The sequence below is a fragment of the Lotus japonicus genome, chromosome 4 (assembly GCF_012489685.1).
Source record: "Lotus japonicus ecotype B-129 chromosome 4, LjGifu_v1.2".
NCBI lineage: Eukaryota > Viridiplantae > Streptophyta > Magnoliopsida > Fabales > Fabaceae > Lotus > Lotus japonicus.
The window spans coordinates 75,047,109-75,067,393 of NC_080044.1; the positions used below are offsets into that span (position 1 = coordinate 75,047,109).

At 35.7% G+C, this 20,285-nt stretch overlaps 3 protein-coding genes across 6 annotated transcripts; 1 reads left to right on the plus strand and 2 right to left on the minus strand.

The window, feature by feature from the left end:
- Positions 1-512: 512 nt before the first annotated feature.
- Positions 513-4,584, minus strand: LOC130709882 (ruvB-like protein 1). Its single transcript, XM_057559014.1, has 11 exons — positions 4,505-4,584; positions 4,208-4,396; positions 3,563-3,694; positions 3,308-3,457; positions 2,988-3,143; positions 2,372-2,509; positions 2,025-2,090; positions 1,840-1,946; positions 1,252-1,351; positions 1,064-1,155; positions 513-991 (listed from the first exon to the last, which is right to left on the minus strand). The coding sequence occupies exons 2-11, from the start codon at positions 4,313-4,315 to the stop codon at positions 733-735; spliced, it is 1,308 nt and encodes a 435-aa protein (XP_057414997.1). The 5' UTR covers positions 4,316-4,396; positions 4,505-4,584; the 3' UTR covers positions 513-732.
- A 1,226-nt stretch (positions 4,585-5,810) lies between these two features.
- Positions 5,811-7,548, minus strand: LOC130712018 (uncharacterized). 2 transcript variants are annotated; one of them, XM_057561838.1, is made up of 5 exons: positions 7,029-7,548; positions 6,672-6,939; positions 6,488-6,583; positions 6,202-6,266; positions 5,811-6,029 (listed from the first exon to the last, which is right to left on the minus strand). In XM_057561838.1, exons 1-4 carry the CDS (start codon positions 7,176-7,178, stop codon positions 6,226-6,228), a joined length of 555 nt encoding a protein of 184 aa, XP_057417821.1. In that variant the 5' UTR covers positions 7,179-7,548; the 3' UTR covers positions 5,811-6,029; positions 6,202-6,225. The 2 variants fall into 2 exon arrangements, with proteins under 2 accessions (XP_057417821.1, XP_057417820.1); XM_057561837.1 differs by having other exon boundaries at positions 5,811-6,037.
- A 7,363-nt stretch (positions 7,549-14,911) lies between these two features.
- On the plus strand, positions 14,912-19,538 carry LOC130714579 (putative pentatricopeptide repeat-containing protein At1g12700, mitochondrial). Of its 3 annotated transcripts, XM_057564487.1 has the most exons (4): positions 14,912-17,186; positions 18,122-18,316; positions 18,866-19,144; positions 19,239-19,538. In XM_057564487.1, exon 1 carries the CDS (start codon positions 15,087-15,089, stop codon positions 16,887-16,889), a length of 1,803 nt encoding a protein of 600 aa, XP_057420470.1. In that variant the 5' UTR covers positions 14,912-15,086; the 3' UTR covers positions 16,890-17,186; positions 18,122-18,316; positions 18,866-19,144; positions 19,239-19,538. The 3 variants fall into 3 exon arrangements, with proteins under 3 accessions (XP_057420470.1, XP_057420469.1, XP_057420471.1); XM_057564486.1 differs by having other exon boundaries at positions 18,122-19,144; XM_057564488.1 differs by lacking the exon at positions 18,866-19,144.
- The last annotated feature ends 747 nt before the right edge of the window (positions 19,539-20,285 follow it).

Consider the following 20,285-nt stretch of genomic DNA (forward strand, 5'->3'; position numbering starts at 1 on the left):
AGAAGTGTAGGAAAGTTGAAATGATTTGAGAAGATTTTTGGGAAGGTATGACTCATACACCATTTAAACTCATACCTTCCCAAAAAGCATGTTGTGCACTACAACATGAATTTGGAGCGCCCTAGGCTTACTTCTGGCTAGTATCAATTGCGAGTTTTTCACAACTTGAAAGGGAGTTGTACTGTCTGGTTTCATGAAGTTGGTGACTCTATTTTTCACATATCTATTCTGAATCAGTTTGGTAAAGAGATCCAGGTTTCTGGAGGTCCCCCTCCACGAAATGAAGACATGCATGCTGATCTCACTGTCTATGACTTTTACCCAAATTTTACTTTTCCATGACAATCATCTCAACCCCCAGCTCAAGCCCCTGAAATTCCAAATGCATGCCTTCCTCCACCTCCTGGCTCTGTTGAGGAGGATGTTGAAGTTATTTTAGGGTCTCTTGATGGTTCTTCTGAAGATGAAATTAGTGAAGAAATCAATGTGCAGGAAGATGGAGATGAGTGCGTTTTCACATGCCAGCTCACTGCAGAACATTTTTCCAGAAATCAGATTGTAGTTATATATTTAGCATTAATTATTTATTTACGTGTTTTTTTTTGTTAATTTTTTTTTAATATTTGATTATGTGTTGGCTGTATTATTGATTATTTTTGTTATTTGAAACCCAGCCTCTTCCCCCATCTGCTGCTGCATATATCAAGGATGCAGGTGTCCAAAGCTGGGTTTTCATTGGTCCCTTCCTGTATCCCGGGGAATATCGCATTCATGTCCTTCAAAATTCTGGAGTTGCAAAGATGTGTAGGGGGCTGGAGACAATTCTGCGATGTTAACGGGATTAACTCCATGGACCAGCTGAGATTCCGGTTTACCAATGCTGTGGATCGCATTGTTTATGTTGAGAAGGTGTAGGCTGTTTGATGAAGAATGAAATGAAGAGTGAATTTGTGCAACAATGCTGGCAGGTGATAAAAGCTGAACCGCGTGCCTGATATAAGCAACTAAAATAAGTAACATAGGAAAGATAAACATAGGAGAAAAGGCCAATTAGAATGCAGACCTTAAAGATGTCCTTTGTCCAATCTCCCCTAGGAAAGCTAAACTTTCCTCATCCACAACCAGTTCCTCTACTTGAGCACGGATAGCTAGAATCTGTATCACAGGTAAGAAGTGTGTATGTTATTACATCCAAAACACACGAGACTTTTACATATTGAAATGCTACCTGAAAAAACAATAACCCATTACCTGTATCATCTCAGCAGGACCATAGATTAGTGTTCGAACGATCGCCAGCCGGTCCAGCAGGTCAACAGGTATGCCATGAGGACTGGCCATATCAGTCCCTCTGTATCAAACAAAGGCAAGTTAGTAGTTAGAACTAAGAACTGAAATTGAAGCATGCTAAAATTAATGAAAATGGAGCCATAAGAATATAACCATAAAAGAACTTCTATGTCTCAACAAATCATGGAAACAGAGCATGGCCTATTGAGATGCTATATAAGTCCAGCATTATCAGTTATCTTACAGGACATGAAAAGTGTGCCAAAGAAGACTGGATGGCTTAAAACCTCAATTTAGTATGAAACTAAAACCCTACACATCAAGGGTTCGCTACCTAAGGTTTACCATTAATTTTGTTTTCAAACCACATGCATCAAAGTCACATGACAATGAGTTAAACTCAATATCAAGGTCAGGAACCACAGCGTTGTGTGTTGTAGTGACAACCGAGAATGAGTGGAATCTAATTCTCACATTTCATTCATTTGGTTTCTCCAAATTTACCACCAGAGCAAACTTCTTTATAACTAACATTAGTTCTAATCATACCTCACATTGCAAATTCCTCTATTTGTAGCAAAGATAACTATTGGAGATAGGGAGCTCTCTAAAGCACGATTAAGATAGGAAAAACACTCCATATCTAGCATATGCACCTGCAAGGAAGCATTAAGACTCGATTAATTGAACACCATTGCAGCATTAGATAGGGAGAGAGTTAATGAAAAAATCACCTCATCAATAAACAGAACTCCGGGAACAAGCTCTGCTACACCTTCATCAATATATCGGTTGACAACCTGTCACCAACATAAACATAGTAAACAATTAAACATTTCAAGATACCCTCTTTTTTATATTTTCTCTCCTTTTTTCTTTTCTGGATTATAAGTATGACTACATTAATCACCAATGACAATTTAATGCAGAAAACATCATAAAATAAGTAATAAACCCAAGAACAATTGTAAAATAAATAAATCAGAATAAGTAAAAAAAAAACTCCCTTTTCAGACCCCTAATTCCCCCATAACTAATTAAACAAAATATTACAAATATGCATCACAAGTTATGACAGTACCTCCTTATTAACTTCTTGTCTCAACTTGTCAGTGATTTCTGTTTTCCTGGGTTTCATCATCTGACCCATAAGAGATAGAATATCTTGCCCTCCTTGAGGTCGTGCATTGGCAGCATCCAGATCATGTAGGGTTACATCCTTTGAAAAGAAAATCAGTCGAAAGAAAAGTAAGAAATCAGTAATATTAAATAATACCCAATATCTAAAACAGATTCTTGCAGAGTCTGAACCTCCAACTATTTTAACACCTATATGTATGTAAAAAGTTTGACTATTCTGAAAACAAGTCCAAAAGATTTATATTTACATCATCTAAAGTAAAATATGGAAGAATAACATTCTGGAAACATTTTTCAAAAGATTAACTAAACAGACTATATCTTAACGTGTTATCATCCACATGAAGCCAGTTACAGATCAACTTGAAATGGAACTATAGAAGTGAAGTTATTGGAATTTGGAAATAACAATTAAATTTAGAAATTAAACTTAACGCCAGTATGAATTCCTAGTACGGTTGATCACAAGGGATTCCAAATAATATAATAACTACACGAAATTAGAAAAATATTTAGAGGCATTACATGCATATAAAGTTGGTCTTCAAATCAAATACCTGAACAATCTCCTTCTTTTTGTGAACCTCTCCTTTAGGAAGTGGAACATATTCCTCTGCTTCAAGGTCAAACTCTGTAGCAAAAGCATCACTTCGGCCTACCCTTTTCACAGCCCCACTATTTGCTTCAATATATATAACATCCCCAACAGCTACCTGCGTATTGTACATAAATCACAATCAAAACACCAGATGATTGACACAAATATTACATAGCTTTAAAAAAACATCCTAGAAAAGAAAGAAAAAAAGGTTATAACTTCTTACACCTAGGATCACACACACACAGAGAAAGATGATAGCAAGAGGAAAGCCCTCACCTTTTCCTTAATCAAAGCATCATATATGGTGGGGTCCAACTTGAGTTGCTTGGTTCCTTTCACTGTCTTCAACCCAATTATCACATGACTAATACTTTTACCATAACCGCCTGTTACGCTCTCAGTTTCTTCTGGAGAGAGCTCGGTTACCTTCCACAAGACCAGTCAAAACATCAGATGACTTGATATTAAAAATAACATGCAGAAGGCAAAGTGATCAAATCAACAATCCCATCTCAGTTACAATGAACTCACCTCTCCTTCATATACTTCCTTGTTTTCCTTAATACGCAGACCAATAGCCCGTCGGAAATTTTCCATAAGAACTTCTGTCTTCTTTACTTCTGATGAGTATACTTCTGAGCCAACCATTGGGCAAAATGGAACCTGCAAAGTGGCATTATAAATTTTATTAGCAAGAAGCAAGGAAGGAAGGGTCACGAAGACAAAAGAGTTTACCATCATTTCACACCCAAAAGATACCGAGTGGGTCACTTTAGTCACTGAAAGATAGAAATTACTTTTTTTATCCCTGAAAAATGCGATCAATTCGGTCCTTCCACAACATCATTTAAGTTCCTGAAGAGGACTAAATTGATAACCTTTTTGTGGTGGATACGTGTAAGCTTGGTTAGGTTTCAGTTTAGGTTGTTATCTCACTGATAGAGCTTCGGTTTGCTTGTTACAACTCTGTTAGAGTTCTGTTAGTATGCATAGCTTAAACTTCTATATAACATCATTGTATGAACTAACTACTGTGTAATAGAATTACGTTTCTCTCAATTTATCAAACACTCAACAATTCTATGAATTCTCTTCTTCTTTCGCTTTTTCATCTTTCGAGGATGAAAAGGGTAATTTACATCTTTCAGGGCACCAAAATGATGGTTCAAGTGATACCTTGGTTCCGAGCTCCTGACATATCCCGAGTGCTAAAGCAGTCTTGCCGGTCCCAGGCGGTCCGGCAAGGAGGAGGGCACGGCCAGCCATCTTCTTCTGGCGTATCATGTCAACCACAAGGCCACATGCTTCTCTAGCCTCGGCTTACCCCACAAACCCAGCAGCAAATGGCAATGCTCTTCCACTGGCCTGAAAAAGAAAAAACAGCAGTAAAACCTAAGCTTCAAAATTTGCATTTATTTCCACACAGCAAAAAAAAAAAAACCATTGAAATGCTAGAAGAGAAAGAGAAGGAACCTCAAGACCAAGGCCTTTGATGTGAGTGTGGGTAGCAACACGTTGTTTCTTCGACATGGACTGAACCTCTTCTATTTTCATCTTCTCCATTCTCTGTGCAATGTAATCATTTTAGTACACAGAACAAAACTGAATAACGACATGTAACCGAATTTAACTGACACTCACCGGTGGTGAGTGGTGACGAACACGGTGGCGATCGGTCGGCTGCTCGTGGCGGTTTGCCGGAGTTGGCAAGAGCTCAGTGTGTGGTTTCGATATAGGGCTTAGCGGAGAACTGGATTTCCCACTCTTAGATTTAGATTTGCCACCCCACTTAAAGTGGGGAATTACTAAAATATCCCTCCGTGTTATTTTATGGGAGATAAATATTCGAAAGGTTTCGGTAGTTTAAGTTCCGAAACTAATCGATTTTATAATTCCCAGTTCCAAACCATTCAATTTCATTTCACTCCCATCGTCTCCCTCTTCGACATCCTCTTCGAACATAAAGTTCCAAAACCTTTCGGTTCATAAATTCCCAATAGCTTTCGGTACATAAATTTCCGAAACATTACAAATAAGGGGTGGCAAATCTACATTTTTACTGTTTCGAAATATAAATCACCGGAATCATGCAGAACATAAAGTTCCGAAATTAAAGGACTGCCACCAACTGCCACCAAGTTCCAGATCTCCAAGTTTCAAGGTTGTGTGTAAGTTCTCTTTCTCTCCCACCAGATTTACATACAAATGTTTAAATTTCCCACCACATTTTTTATTTTGATGTATGTTCTTTATTTCTGTATTGCGCTTCATTCATCTCTGCACATATGTTTCAGAACTTATAGTTCCAAGAGGTTTTAAAACTTAAACTGCCGAATGGCTTTGGAACATAAACTGCCGAAACTATATAATTAAACCAGTGGCAATAACATATTTATCTTACGAACATAACATATTTCGGAATATTATGTTCCGAAGGGTACTCCTGATATTTTTTTAAAAATGTTGGGTGGCAAATCTAATACTTGGGGTGGGAAATCCAAATCTCCAGGGGTTTCTGAGGTTTTTGAACTATTGCCCTTGTTCTTTGGTTAAATTGCTTTTATATATCTGCGAAAATAAATAAAATTGCCTTTAACAAAATAAGACTGTGACTAGTGTTTTTACCCATGCGCTGCACGACGAATTTTTTTGTGATATTATTGATACATCAATTATTTCTTTGATTATAGAAAATTTGAAATACTAAAAAAGTAAGTACAAACACAATAAGGTTGAATCAATTTTGTACTTGGTTCTTTGAGAACATAAGGATCTTGAGATATAAAAATAAAATTTTGATTTGAATGTTGTACTTCATAATTGATGACAGCACCTATAATATTCCATAACTTCATGCGGTACAAAAAATATCAGAACAGAAAGTAATGGTACAATTTAATTTCAGATTCAAAACTTGACATCATATTCCTATGCAACTTCAAGCCACCAATGCAGAGTTCGGCTATCCCTATCAGGCCTTTCAACTTTGATATTGACACTGAAAAACTTGAAAATAGAGAGGAGTTAGAACATAAGACTCCAAAATATAAACAGTTTGATTTTCTTGTACAAAATATTAAGCTGCCCTTAAATGGAAACAACTCATTTTTTAATATAAAGTGTATGAAATGAAACCAAAGAGATTTTTTACAGCAATCATGTAATAATACCTAATAAACACAAAGCAACAAATTTCATATTTGCTTTTCAGCTCCTTCATCCAATTCATGAGTTCCTGCAACAATATCCAAAAAAGTAGATAATAAGAAAGAGTTGAATAGTAGCCTATAATCAATTCGTATCTAAAATAATTAACATAATTTTGAACTAACCAATCATATGTTCTGATTGGCAACAGAAGGAAAGCAAAAACATATAAGACTACATGACATAATCTTCATGTCTGTTAAATTAAGTCTAATGATGATGATTGTTAAAGACCATTATAAGACATACCCATCTTGGTCAATTTCAAGGGTAATCCTCTTTTGAACTTTGCCATGTTTTTCAAACTCTTGCTCCCAGATGAGCCAGTGAGGATTCCTATCACATCTGAAATAGCAGAGAAAGTCAGGTCGTATACCAATATTAAAATGATCAAGAAAAAAAAAAAGGAAAATGGAAATAAGCAAAAAATTACCAATAAGAAATGAGGTGTCTGGTTCTTTGAACACAACATCAGACAAAGCCATGAAAAAGAAAGAGTTTGCTGAAATGGAGGTGTTAGCCATGACCCTAACAGTGGAATGCATCTGGAAATTTATCTTGTAAGGATGACAGGTCGTCCTGAAATCACCTCCATTTTCACAAACACCAAAGAAAGAGATCTGATACACACGACCCTCAGAGATCTGGTTTTGGAAGCGGTAAACCAAGGTACGCCTGATGGTAGCATGAATTTTGGAACCCTGAACAAAAATAAGGAAAAAAATATAAATATGACAGACTTTCACATAATCCACGAACATAATGGGAAAAAAATAGAGGGGAGATAAACCTTCGAATCCATTAAAACCATTTCCAAGGATGAAGGAAGCTTGGAACCGGAGTAGCTAGGTGTTAACCAAAGCCGAATAACCTTCACAACGATGGTCCAGGTGTCTTTGGAAGCACAAATTGTGGAGACATCATCAACTCGAAGGGCCATTTCAAAAGGAATTGAGGAGAGATTGGAGCAAACCCTAAAGAGCCAAAGCAAATCGGATTGGGTTTCATGGCATCCAAGAACATGGATTTATATACAAAAAGGTTGAGGAGTAGAAACTGTTCGTTTTCCTTATGCATTAGAGGAAAATAAATTGAAACAAAGGGATAGTGGGAATGAACAACAATCATTGGGCACAAATAGAGAAAATAAAAAACGCAACTAACTAAATCAATTAATGAATATTGGGAACAAAGAAAGGCAGGCTACACAATGAATGGAGAAGGGAGATTCGAAAAAATTGGATGGATTGTGATGAATTAGGGTTGGAATCGAGAGAAAGAGGGGAAGGAAGAAGCAGCCGGATTAATGAGAGAGAGAGAGAGTTCAGATAAAATGAATAAAATATTAAGTTAAAGATAGTGGGAGAGAGAAACATGGGGAAGGTTTGAATAAAAATGAATAAAATAATAGGGTGGGACACGTGTCACTTTGTGGTGCAATGGGGGAATAAAATATTGTAATTTATTCCTTGGAAAGCGGGTCCTTGGAAAGATTGTGTTTTAATATGGGTTCATTTACTATACACAAGAAAATCTTTGTGTAAGGTTGCACAAGTCTCACTTTAACTTGCTATTGTAGGTTCTCAGGTCACCTATATTTTTAATTACAAAATTATATATTTTTAATTTAAAAATTTATGATTATCTCCTCTCCACTCCACCACCTTCCTGCCCTTAACCTCCATACCATCCGTTGCCGGCACCACCACCACCTCCACCACCGCTACCAGTTCTTCTCCTCCCTTCACCGTTCTTCCACCACTGACTTCACCCTTTTCATCATCTTCCCCTTCTTCCTCCTTCCCCTAGAAGTCTAGAACCCAACAACAACCCCACTGAAAATCCTCCACCCAACAGGTGTGCATCATCCCACGATACATGTCTAGTAGCTTACTATCAAGAAATTCATCAAATCCAATTGCAAATCTCCAATCTGAGCACAAAAGCCCATCACACCAACACATGTAGCATTATCCCAGACCACAAACACACATAAATCCAAGTTAGGGATGATGAAAGCTAGGACCTTTGGGCATTAATTCCAGAAATTTCACATCCAGGAAATGGAAAGATGAAAGAAAACCTACAAGATTGAAAACATGTATGGTTAGTTAATCAATCAAAGATTGAAAACCCCTAAACCCCCAAATCTAAAACCACTGAAACATGGAGAATTCAATTGACCAGTGCTTTATTCACCCCATTAGAATCCCAAGCAAGGTCTGTGACGAAATCGATTTGGGTTCCTGGGAGTCGCGCGCGCCGCGACGTTCTATGCCGTTGACGATGAAGCAGGGAGATCGACTTGCAGAGGATGTTGATTTTGGGTGCTCCACAGTCGCAAAAATTGGGGAAAAGGAAGGGGAAGAGAGTGCCTTGTTCTCAGATCCAAGCCTAGCTCGCTCCAGTCGCCACCGCAGTCTCTCCTCCCACCGCCGGCGCTGCCACTCTTCTCTTCAGCCACAATCGCCAAGAAGGTGGTGGTGGTTTTTTTTGGTACAGATGGTGGTGGGTATTTTTGTCACGGGAGGAAATTAAGATGGTGGTGGGTTAAACCATAACAATGATTAAATAATAATTAGTTAAAAAAAATTACCTGCAAAGTAACCTATTATAACAAGTAAATCTAGGTTTGTGTAACTTTACACAAGTATTTTTTTGTGTATAGTAAATGAACCCTTTTAATATAAGTATAGATACCTTGTTGAAGTTTTAAAAATAATTGAAGGGGACCTTTGATCGTTCAACAAGTGAACTCAATCCCTATTTATTCTCAACGGTAAAACAGTATACATGAAAAGAAGCTAAACAATGACACAATAAAATAGGCCGCTAGTAACACAAACACACACATTATTTTAAAAAATTGGTTACCAATCGGGGAACCCACCTCATTTAGCTTTTATTCTATTTGAAAAGTGTATTAGGCCGATAGGTCAAAATGAGTGACGGATAAGAAACATCTCATCTTACCCCGTATAGGTGGGTTGACTTAATGAGTCAAACTCATTTTTCCTACCCTTATGAAAAGTCAATGTAGATTCACTTCAGCTAACTAGACATACCACGTAACACGTATGCTAGTGACTAAGTGCTCGTTTGGTACGCTGTATAGTATAAGACCTGATAGTATTAGACTTGATTGTATAAGGTCTGATAGTATAAAGCCTGATAAAATTTAATACTATACAACGTTTGGTGAGACATTATATAACTTATCGTATTGTTTAACTTAATACAATCATATGTTTGGTGGAGTCATGAATAATGATGGATAGTATAAAAAAGAAATATTTGTACAAAAATACCCTTAATACAAAGAAAACACAAAACAAACAACACCCCCCAATTATGCAGCAACAGAACAAGCTGCAAGAAAAAACCCAAACACTAGCTAGGCAAATAAACCAAAACTGGGCAAAATAACAGCACCAAGGATGAGGAACGCTACAACATATAAGTACTAACGAGTCTCCAATTGAAGGTGAAAATTGCTTTCAAAATCCACTCCAAGCCCCACTAAGAACACCCCAGTAACCCCCCACAAATAAAAAAAAATCACCTGAACTTGTGCTATTTAATATACATATTTTTCCTTTCAAAAATTAAAAAAAGAATGCAAGCAGGGGCCATGGGCAGCAAACGATCACATGAACCCCAAGAAAGGTAACACGGGCCTCACCTTCAAAAAGGTTTGGATCACACATAGAAATTGTCTCAAACAATTGAGAAAACATTGTCACACCTAGATATGGAACATTAACAATTAACATGAATTGAATAACCTAATTAGATTTCAAAAGAACGGCGAATTTGGGGAAAACACAGTTTTCATAAATCTAACAGGTAGACAAGGGTTCAAGAAAATAGAACAGATGAGGAATTGTAAAATTGCCATGGAGGAGGAAGAAAAGGAAGGTGGAACGATGAAGAAGATGGGGTGCAGAAACGTGACAGCAAGAAACGTCGAACGTGATGAGCGATGGATGAATGAGGTTAGGGTTGGAATATTTTTAAGTTGCTAATACATCAAAACTTATCAGGTCTTATCCTCCCTTTAGATGATGGATTAAATTATCCATCATTTTGATGTATTAGAAGGGTTGATGGATAAAGTAATCCAATACAATGTAACCACCAAACAACTAATAAGCCCATAACGTATTGTATAAGCTTATACAATCAGGCCGAATACGGTGCACCAAACGAGGCCTAAATAAAAAATAAGTAATGTAATCACTATTTCATTCCATCCTTATTTCAAATAAATAGAATTTCATAGACCTAATTTTTTTTTTCAGGTGACCAATTTAGATGCGACCCTATTGGGAAACATATTCAACCCTTGTTATACCAGTCAAACTAGTGTTTTTTACCCGCGCGTTGCACGGGAAATACATCTATTATATTTGATAGGTCAATTAATACCTTGATCATTAAAAATATAATAAACAACGGATGAAATAGAAGAGTATGAAATGATGAGAAAAGTAGACAAAAAGTCTTAAATTAAAACCCTTGTTGCATAGATTGAACTTCATACAATTGAATAACTAATAAAAAAATTGGTTAACCAAATCTCAAACTATGCAAAACATATTAGGGGATGTGGTTTAATGATGGCTAATAAACAATAGCTGATTTAATCTACAATGAAAAAAAGAGAAAAGATTATTTATGTACGTGATTATGCGAGTTCATTTTTTACACAATAAAATAAACTAAGTTTGACCCATATCAACATGAAGTCGTTTCACATTCTTCATGAGCTTAAAGACAATAACACAAATTATAGATATGAAGAATCACTAATAAAGCATTCAGAACACATTTTAATCTTAAAACAAAAAGAATGTACCGCGAAATTTGTTATTGTATTTGATACATTAATTAATACTTAATGAAGGTACTTTCTTGTTAAAATATATTTCTTCCCGCAGGAGAATTTAACTCCTATAATAATTTGTACAAAAAAATTAAAGTGGACTATATTATTATGTAGGAAAAACTTAACATCAAACTATATTATATTATGTTTTTCTTGTAACAAAAAAAAATTCCGATGAAATCTTATTAACATTTATTTTTATGTAGAAGTATTTTCATGTAAAATATTCTTCCTATATATAAAAGCTTTTAGGCTCTTTCTAATACATATAGATCCAACTTCTCCTTACTCTCAGGATGCTTGAAAGTCTTTTCTCAAGTCTATCTGGTGGTAATATTGATGAAGATGATGACACCCACCATACCTTGCTTGCTTCAAGGTCGACCTCTTGTATCCTCCTCCTGCCGAAGACTTTAAGAGTAAACCTTGCCATTCCAACTTTCATCGATCGAGTTTCAGTTGCTTTTTCTGTTGATCCAGGTGAGAAAGCTTACTAAGGCAACCTCTGCTTTTGTCTATCTCCCAATATAAGAAGCATGTTGCTTTGCTCTTATAGTAGTACTAATGGGCGTACTTTAAAACAAATTTCTAGTGAAGGTCTTGACAGTTTGGAACTAAAAGGTTTGGTCCATTAATAATATCTAGTAGTTTCATCATGCTATTCTGCTTTTGAGCTTGTTGTACTTACCGTAGCATTTCTGCGATAAAAAAATTCAGAATAGTAAAGCAGTCGTAGTATGCTCCCTTTACTTGCTCTAGTGCTCAAGTGATAGCTGAGTGCATACTGTTTGCATCTGAATTATATATAAAAGACTCTTAAAAACAACTACTTAATTCTCCATTACAAAGAATATACATTACATCAGAACCTAATTATTATTTGTCAGTGACATAAGTGTCGAAAATAATAGTATTAATAATGGAAATTTCGAATGGTGTGGATAAGGATTAAAAGTCCAATCTCATAAAAAAGAAAAATCTTCATTTACATCAAAATCTCTCAGATTTCTCTACCTCACTATCACCACCGCTTTTCTTATAAATTATCCACAAACACACTCACAAATTCCACACAGTACCTAACATCATATGCAAATTTTATTTTCACTGCAACCAGAGTCTGTTCTTTGGCATAAAAAAGCACTTCATAAAGTAAGAAGGTATCACATTTTGAATTTAAATCATTAAAATATTTATTTCGAATTAAAAAATCAAATGAAACTTGCTTCCAAATCAGCAGCAATCCTAGGTGCTATTCCTGATTGTTGTCCAACTTTAACATGAATTAATATGAACTCATGCTAATTCAAATGAAACTTGCTTCCAAATTAGCAGCTTCCAGCCGTATCTGCATTCTAAGTAACAGAAAATCAAGAACTCATGAAGTGAGATTGATAGACATGTTAGATTAGGATAGACTAAAGACCACCAAACATAATAGCAATATGTGCAACATCAATCTAGCTATGATAGGGCAAAGATAGCAATCAAATTTGCAAACAGATATGAAAGCCAAAGAATGAATTGAAGCCACTTTTTGGCTATGGCCTTCCAGTGGTTTCCATAACCAATCAGATCTATTTGTAAGGGGAAACTAATCACATGCTACTAAAGAAGATGAATGGAAGAAAACCCCTCTAGAAATTTTAGACCCATTATATTTGTTGAACGGCTAAAACAACTCTTTGCTTTATGTAGCACTGTTATTGAAAGTACAATAACCAAATCAAAAACATATGCTGATACTAAATCGTAATGTGATAATTACACACTCATGCAAGCAAGACTTCCAATCACACTAAAGTTTAATTAATTGAACCATAATAGAACAATGATTAATTATAAAATCTAATATTGCCTTCGAAAAGTGGCTTTTAATATATGTAATGATGATAGATAGATGTAGAATTGATGAACTAAGTCAGTAAAACTATATATGCATCACAGTAGTGCAACACCAAACACACATCTCTATCTCTTATCTGGTGAATATATACATATGCATCACAGTAGTGCAACACCAAACACACATCTCTATCTCTTATCTGGTGAATATATACATATAGTGGACTGAGAAAAACCTCCATGAGTACTGGTCTCACATGTTTCGTGGCTTACTTGAAATGAGAGCAAGATAAGATCTTGAGTCATCAATCATGTTTCATCGTCAGCTAGCTGAGAATCAGAGAGTGTAGTCAGAAAGAGGTATGCACCTCATTGTCGTTATGTACCTACGGATAAATTCATGTCAAATGTTTCCAGGGAAGCCAAGGAAATCAATTTATTGTTAGAACATTGGTTTAGACGTTTAGCATATTAGAAAGTATAACACCAGTTTTAAAAGCCTAACCTCAATAGTATAGCTTGAGCGAACAACTTCTCCTTTCTCTCCCCTCAATTATTTCACTCCCTCAATCCACTTCACTGACAATGAATAGGTTAATCAAAACATACACAAATCAATGTTTCACCTCCTATAACATAGGACACAAATTTTAGATGCAAATTAAGAAAAACGAATAAAATAGAATCACATACAAAGGAGAATCAGAAAACATAAAAAACAAATCAAAATATTGCAAAATTCCATATAAAATATAAAATGGACTCACCATCCATGGCTTCCAAAGAATCTCTTTTGGTGGAATATCTATAAAAAAAACCTGAAGAAAAGAATTTGAAATTAGCATGGCAAGTGATGAACGAAATTGACCTTGAAGTTAAACATGAGTGAATGGAAGTTAAAGGTAAAGTAAAATAAAATTGGAAAAAATCATAACATATTATGCAAGCAAAGGAAGAAAATAATTTGAAACCTTCATCTGCAACCTTCCCAATCAGTCCAAGGCAGCAAATCGGAGGGATACGATTGCAAGTCGATGACAAAGTGGTTCCGTGAAGAGATGAGACGATTTTGTGGGGGTGGTTCCGTTCAGTGGAGAGATGGGATGAGAATTGCATGGAGGAGATGAAATCCATGGAGGAGATGGTGGAGGTAGGCAGGGTTTTAACAGGGTTTTTGCTGATGAGATGTATTATTGATTTAAATCACTTATCACAGATTTTATATTAAGATAAAATCATGAAATAAACAACATAAATCATAATCAAATCTAAAATTTAAAAATGTACTAAATAAATATAGATAAAAACTATCAAAATCTAGCAAATCACAATAAAAACTCATAAAATCGGGAATTAATTAACAATTCGAAAATTCAATAAAAATACCATAAAAATTAATTAATACTCTAAAAATAAATAATAATATAAATTAAGATAAAATCCAGAAATAAACAACATAAATCCTAATCAAATCTAAAATTAAAAAATGTACTAAATAAATATAGATAAAAACTATCAAAATCTAGCAAATCACAATAAAAACTCATAAAATCCGGAATTAATTAAAAATCCGAAAATTCAATAAAAATACCATAAAAATTATTTAATACTCTAAAAATAAATCAAAAATAAATTAAGAAATAAAAAACACAAATTCTAATCAAATCTAAAATTTAAAAATGTATTTTTTTTATTAAGGAGAAATAAGGTAAGGAAAAATCAGGGCACATGTGGCAAGTGGAGCCAAGGAGAAAGAGTTTACATGTAAAATATTAGGTGAGAATTAATCTGGGAGCGACACGTCACTAACTTGACCTGTGAGAGCGACACGTCATGCTAGAAGTTGTTCTTTTCTAATATATATTGATTGATGATATTGATATTGATATTGATGATATTGATATTAATATTGATATTGATATTGATTGATGTTAAACCTCGGCTCCAAGTAAAATACAAGGTTGCCCTATCTCTGTCCAAAACCTTAAACCCTCCGGAATTCTGCAACCTAGAACAGAGCATGGTGCACTGTTCGACTACGAAGAACAACCCACCAACAACGTTTGCAATCGAAAATCCAAACCCTCTTCCCAGACACACAGAGAGCTTGTTTGAATGCTGCGTAGAATCGCTTCTCTCTCTCGTCTTCGTCATCTCCAACAACACATGGGTACCATCTCTATTGCAAGGTACAATGACTACCATAGTGCAAAGACAAACATCAATGAGACTGAGAGGCACAACAACAAACAGTTCCTGGACTTCATGAGAGACAACTGCAAGAAAGGTAAAGTGCGAAACCTCGATCAGGCTTTGAATTTGTTTCATTTTATGGCTAAAATGAAGCCTTTGCCGTCCGTAGCGGACTTTACTTTGTTGTTGGGGGAGATTGTCAGGATGAAGCATTACACAACTGCTATATCTTTAGTTAAGCACATGTGTTATCCGCTTCGGATTAAGGTTGATACGTTTACTCTTAATGTTGTCATCAAGTGTCTTTGCCGTTTGAATTTGGTTCGTTTCGGGTTCTCGGTCTTGGGGACTATGTTCAAGCTTGGCTTGGAGCCTTCTGTGGTGACTCATACTATTCTCATTGATGGGCTTTGTGGTAAACGCGATATGGCTCAGGCGGTGGCGTTGGCTGATCATGTTGAGAAGATGGGATTTCTGTCGGATATTAAGATGTATGGTGTGTTGGTTAATGGGTTTTGTAAGATGGGTGACACTTCAATGGCTGTTGAATGGTTAAGGAAGATGGAAGAAAGGAATTTGAAACCTAATGTGGTGGTTTACAGCACAATTGTGGATAGTTTGTGCAAGGATGGATTGGTATCTGAGGCTTTTAATTTGTGCTCAGAGATGAGTAGCAAAGGTATTCGGCCTAATCTTGTCACTTACACTTGTTTGATTCGAGGTCTTTGCAATTTCGGACGGTGGGAGGAGGCCAGCTTGCTAATGGATGAGATGATGAAAACGGGTATGATGCCAGATTTGCAGCTGCTTAATGTTTTAGTGGATGCTTTTTGCAAAGAAGGGAAAATTATGATGGCAAAAGGCGTGATTGGCTTTATGATTCGGAGAGGGAAGGGGCCAGATGTCTTCACCTATAATTCATTGATTGATAGATATTGTTCGGAAAATAAAATGAATGAGGCCATGGGAGTGTTTAATTTAATGGTTAGTAGGGGCTGTTCACCAGACATGGTAGCTTATACTACACTTTTCCATGGATGGTGTAAGAATAAAAACGCTAATGAGGCTATGCATCTCTTGGATGAAATGGGTAAGATGGGATTCACTCTTGATCTTGTCGGTTGGACCACTCTTATTAATGGGTTTTGTCAAGTAGGTAAACCATTAGCTGCAAAAGAACTGTTTCTCAATATGCACAAATATGGCCAAGTTCCCAATCTCCAAACTTGTGGCGTCATATTGGATGGCCTATGTAAAGGGAATCTTTTTTCTGAGGCACTATCATTATTTGAGGCAATGGAGAAGAGTAATTTGGAACTTAATATTGTGATTTATAGTATTTTGCTTGATGGAATGTGCAGTGCTGGAAAACTGAATGATGCATGGGAACTGTTTTCTTCTTTGCCTTCTAAAGGCTTGCAAATAAATGTTTATACTTATACCATTATGATAAAAGGTTTCTGTAAACAAGGACTTTTGGATAAAGCTGAAGACCTACTTATGAAAATGGAAGAGAATGGCTGCCCACCAGATAGCTGCTCTTACAATGTCTTTGTTCAGGGATTGCTGAGAGAAAAGGACATTGCAAGGTCAATCAAATACCTAACAATAATTGCTGACAAAGGTTTTTCAGTAGATGCTTCCACCACAGAAATTATTTTTGACTACTTATCTACTAGTGAAGGAGACAACGGATTTCGAGAATTTTTACGCCCTAAAAGATAACACATTTCAAGAGCTTCAGTAGATGTTTATTTAAATACAGCCTCACAATTTCCTCCATATTCAATAATCTGTAGCATGTGGCACCAGAGTGAGAGTGGGCATAGGCTTCAAAACTTGCATTTTGTATACAAGACTGTCACTGTTTAAGCCCTTCCACTTGACATTTCTCTGATCAGGAGTGTTGGTCTGTACAATTGCATCAGAGCCTCTACAACAACGTAATTATGAGTTGGATCCTCATTGCCTTCACACTTCTGAAGTTATATTTGAGCCCAAAAGCATCTTCACATTTTAATGGTATGTATCTTAACGTCCGTTTGCACATTTACTAAGATATATCGTCTACTTAATCAAATCAGGTCTATCCCTTTGAATTGTAGGGAGTTGAGTAATTTTTCACTTACATATGTGTTTACCTTCAAGAAAGTTCAACAACAATGCAAGTTATATTTGGATGCATTGCGGCCACATAAAATCTATTACAAGTCAACTTTGCTAGGATATACTACCTGACAGCATAAATTGTGTCTAGGTAAATTGCATAAGAGACTAAATGTTATGCATTTGTCAAATGAATTCCGTTGATGTAAAAGAGTTTAATGAGATATAAGCTGGTTTAAGGACTCACTCCTTTTCCTGCTACCAGTATAATTTCAAATTGAATGTACACCCCATTAAATTCATTGCATCAGATCTTTCCAAAGTAGGACTGTCTGTATTGGTCTATGTTTTCATATACAAAAGGGGGATTTTTGTGGAGCACCTGAGAATTTTCTCTCTATCATGGAAATTTTTCACTCAATAGTATTGTAGTGTGCGAAAATGTTGAGTAGCTCCTGATCTTGTTTTGCAGGAGTTGGTGCATTTGGAGCATATTGCCCAAATTTAGCCTGAGATCTTTTCCTCCTTATCTTTTGTGGGATAGGCCTTTTCCCTTTAGCTTCTCTTTGGCTTTCTGTCATGGTTGTTTTATGCATTGTTTATCTCTTGAGCCAGTGCCATTTCATGTTTTGCACATTTTCTCTTTTAATTCATTGCTTTTCCCCAAAAGAAAACTATGATAAGGAAAATATCTACTTACCTGTTAGGGAAAATAAAATCTATGATTTCTATGTAGAAGCTTGCTGCTCTCTCTGCAAGTTCAATTAATACAGTCTTTACCATTTTTTTTCCTTTTAAAAGTTTTTCCCTAAATAGAATAATGGTTTGACTTCAAGGTTCTTGATTTGCAGATTGAGATAAAGTACTCAGAAGATTGCAAACTGAGGCATCATTTAACAGGATTAAGACACTACAATTTCAGCTCTAGGCAGGTTTTATGGAGGTGACTAGATGGGTTCTGCTTGAAACGATGCTCCATAACGCTGGTTACGGAATTCTGTGAAATCGATGCTGACTCCTCTTATTGGCTTAGTGATAGGGTGAAGGTGTGATCTTGTCCCCTTGAAGTTTTTGTCTAGTTCTCTTGTCTATATCCAAAACATTCAGTAACACTTTGCATAGTCTTGCTTAATGCTTATGTACTTGTGGTTATTTTAGTTATGCTAACATTTAATACTTGTGCTTCTCTTTTAGTTTTATATATTTACCGCCTTATGCTTAATGTTACATAGTCTTGCTTCAATTTGAAGCTAAAGAACAGTTTTCTTGTGCCAAGGACCAGTATGAAAGTCCTTGAAGAAGAGCATGTTATACATTTAGTCAGCACTGAGATTAACAAAATGCTGTTCACAAATCATGATTTGCATTATGATAAATGAGCTTACCTTATGTGTGCTGATATTCATTATGATAGTCTCCTACTCGCTATGATCGTTTCCTGGGGAACATTACAGGATCTGAGAGGTAATGGTTTTTGCAGAACATTTCGGTTTTCAGTATAGCATTTTTTATTTTCCAAGTTCTTCTCCTCCCTTAAACTGTACCATCCTCATTTGATTCATTTTTCTCACTAAACCGCTGTTTTTTCTTGCAAGACATGTCAAGATGTTTTTCACTCAAGAAGAAAAAATGTAGCATATAATTTCAATTTGTGGGTTGAATTAAGTCATGGTTGTACAGATGAGAATTATCTGTTTTCAGACTACCTGAAGCGTGAATAAACGTGGAATGTTCCCTTTGAGTAGTTTTATTTCGATGAACTTTCATTACCTTAAAGTTCTATAGCCTTCAAACATAAGAGCAACATAATCAAGTCAAGCTGTATGATAGTTACGGATAGTTGAAGCAGCAAATTCATATAGATATGATTACAGGTATCTGTAATGATGCACTTGATAATTTGTAATTATTTTGTTATGTTTATTGAAAAGATAATTGCCTGAAGAAAATTTTGAAATGTTTTTGCAGACTATCATTGTGTCTGTTATGTTAAAAGAATAACCTCCTAGAGGCATTTGATGTCTAGGGGGCAAGTGTGGAAGTTACATTTCTTGTACAGGAGATGGAAGCAAATGCTGAGGACTCTGATTTTCGGCCTTTTGTCTATGCAATACAAATCTATTTGGGCATTGGTTTAACTTTGATAATGTGTATGAACTGGTTAATTCCATGATGTTGACAATGAAGGTTCTTGAGTCTCATGTTACTTTGATGCTCACTTCATTTGATAGTGAATGGATGAATTAATGCGAAAGTTATCATTTTCTAGTGTAGTACTTCAATATTAATTAGTTATTTGTGTCCCCTTTTTGGATTGTGTTTCCATGAACCAGTAACTGAGAATGCTAACTAGCTTGTTTCATTATTTGATATGAATGGTTTGTGAGAGGTATTGTGGTCCTGTCCATCCCAACAAACCTTGACATTTTGATTGAAAGAGCTAGAAGCAACTCGACAAATTGAACTGAAGGGAATTGAAATACAGTGTAAGATTCAGGCATTAAAGATTACAACAGATTCAGATTTTTATAGTGAGGAGAGATTAGTTCAAATGAGGATTAAGTACAACCCTGATGCCTCATCTTAAATTTTTATTTTGTATGATGAAAGTTTAAATAAGCATTTTACTTAGAAGGATAATGTTTGGTTCTTGTTGCTAACAAAACACTTTTAGAGGCGATCTATCATTATCTATGTTATCACCGGCTGAAGTTTGATACATGCCCAAGTCTTGAAAGACTTTTACAGGTTTAACAAGCGCTTTGAATATTCTGAAGCAGTTAGAACTTAAGAAGTATTTTCTCCAGTCATCGTCAATTGATTTAAAAAAATTCACATTAAGTTAATAGAAAATGGATAACAAGAATCAATAATTACCTTCGAGTAATGCCTTAGTTTTGTTTTTCCTTACAAAATAGAGCACATGCTCAAAATATAGTATTAAGAATAGGGGCGTAAGTGGCACAGACAGACCTGCAAATGGTTCGGCTGGACTTGTGGGTCGGTTCATATTTT